At 54.8% G+C, this 2175-nt stretch overlaps 1 protein-coding gene across 1 annotated transcript in view; it reads left to right on the top strand.

Annotated features, from left to right (window-relative positions):
* The window catches only part of Trmt44 (tRNA methyltransferase 44 homolog (S. cerevisiae)), a 31628-nt gene that overhangs the window by 12483 nt on the left and 16970 nt on the right, over nt 1-2175 (top strand). Inside the window, exon 2 of the mRNA XM_013023888.1 lies at nt 4-250. Coding sequence (XP_012879342.1) covers nt 4-250 — 247 coding nt within the window. The remainder of the gene's footprint in view (nt 1-3; nt 251-2175) is intronic.

Below are 2175 nucleotides of genomic sequence, written 5' to 3'. Positions count from 1 at the left end.
GAGCGACGCGGGGAGGCCGCAGGCGGCGACGGCGACCACCCGGCCGCGGACCTGGAGTTGCTGTGGGAACGTTTCTCCCACAGCCTCGCCGCCGGAGACAACCCGGAGATGCTGGCCTTCCTCACCAGCTCCGGGGAGGCGGCGCGCCCGCCCGCGCCCGCCGAGCTCCACCTGGTTCTCAGAACTCTCATCCCGAAAGCCAGCCCCCAGTGCCGGCTTGCGGCCCCGAAGAGAGAGATGGTCGTGCAAGGTAAGGGCAGGTTGGGTTGTGGAAGGATGCGATTTCGCCTAAACGCACGAATCGAATTTCAAGGCAGCTGGAAAACATGAACGGCGCCTACTGTGTCGGTCCCTGCGGTGGGCCAGAGGGGCTGTAAAGTTTGGGGGGGTGTCTTCAGCGACAAGCTTCTGGGGGCATTGCTGAGGGGGGCGGGGGAGTCAGGCAGATGGGGTCAGGAAAGATTCTAGCAAAGACGCAGACTGGACTCGGTGTTGACTGATAAACAGGAGTCTGGAAGAGGGAGGGAAAGGAAAGCAACTTTTCCTGGATAGAGGGGTGAGTCAACTTGGTGACTGGATGGATGGAAACCTGTTACTCCTCGGGGTGGGTAAACTTTCAGACATTTATTTTGCCTGCCCAGGACCTTGAGACCTGCCACTCCCTGCTTCTAAGGTGGTTCAGCAGTTTGCCTTGAGTTTTCTGTTGCCACTGTAACAACTTCCCTGCACTCTTCACTGCCAAACCCAGATTCCGCCTCTGAATTCTGTAGGTCAGAAATCCTCGCTTGTGGTTCCCTGCCCTGGTCACTCTCCCACTGCCATAATCCCAGCGCTGGCAGGCGTGGCTTTTACTAGGAGCTCCTGGGAGGGGGTCCATTTCCATGCCCCCGGATAGACAGAGACGACATTCTTCATGGTTGTAGAACTCCATCCCTCCTCCTTGGCGCCTGTCAGTTCCCAGAGGCCACCCTATGGTTCTTCTTACAGCTCGGTTTTGAGGGGTGGGGGTTTTCTCAGGCCTGGAACCTCTGACTTCTTCTGCCTCCACCTGCAAAGTTCTCAGCTGTTCACTGCTCATGGGATACCAGATTTCCCTCCTACGTAAGGTCTGCTACCCAAATCACATTGGCTATCACAACATACTGCTGAGTGCTGAGCATCAGGGTGTAAACAACTTTGGGAGACCTGTCTCTAGGTTCCTGTGCTGTCTTCCCTGGCCCTCTAGGTCCTCCTTCCTAAGGCTGGGTCCTCCTTCAGGGCCCTCCATGATTTTCCAGTCCAGTCCAGCTAGAAATCTGTCATCAGTGCTGTAATAACCTTAATCTTCCCAGCAGACTGAAAATGTGCCCACTATACCAAAGGAGGGAGGGTATGCCCACTATACCAAAGGAGGGAGGGAGGGCTGGATAATTCCTTTTTTTTTTGTTTTTTTCCTTGTGCCTGTTCTGGGGCTTGAACTCAGGGCCTGGGTCCAGTCCCTGAGCTTTTGTGCTCAAGGTTTGTACTCTGCTGCAGAAGTCACAGCTCCTTCTGGCTTTTTTGGTAGGAGATAACAGTCTCTTGGACTGTCCTTCCTGGGCTAACTCCCAATCACAGTCTTCAGATCTCAGCCTCCTGAGTAGCTAGGATTGTTGGTATGAGCCACCAGCACTAGATGTGGATGCTTTTTTTTTCTTTGCCAGTCCTGGGACTTGAACTCAGGACCTGGGCACTGTCCCTGAGCTCCAAGTCTAGCACTCTACCACTTGAGCCACTGCGTCACTTCTGGCTTTTTCTGTGTATGTGGTTCTGAGGAACTGAACCCAGAGCTTCATAAGTGCTAGGCGAGCACTTGACTGAGCCACCTTCCCAGCCATGGATGATTCTTCATCTCGGGATGGCTTGTTCACCATGTGGTGTCTTGGTTGCTGCAGGCTGTCTAGAGCCTCCCTGCCTCTGCCCACCCGGTGCCAGCTGTGTCCTCACCCTCAAGTCCAAAATGTGACCCTCAAGTGACCAAAAATGTGCACAACATACTTCTAGGGAGCATCGTCCTTGGCCGAGACCCTGTGTCCACCCCAGGCTTCTGCCTGGGCTCCCGGAAGGGTGTGTGTGTGTGTGTGTGTGTGTGTGTGTGTGTGTGTGTGTGTGTGTGTGTGTGTGTGTGTGTGTGTGTGTGTGTGTGTGTGTGTGTGT

Source organism: Dipodomys ordii, unplaced genomic scaffold (genome assembly GCF_000151885.1).
Source record: "Dipodomys ordii isolate 6190 unplaced genomic scaffold, Dord_2.0 Scaffold71, whole genome shotgun sequence".
NCBI lineage: Eukaryota > Metazoa > Chordata > Mammalia > Rodentia > Heteromyidae > Dipodomys > Dipodomys ordii.
Note: the sequence above shows the minus strand (reverse complement) of the source record. Positions and strands in the feature narration are given on the sequence as shown.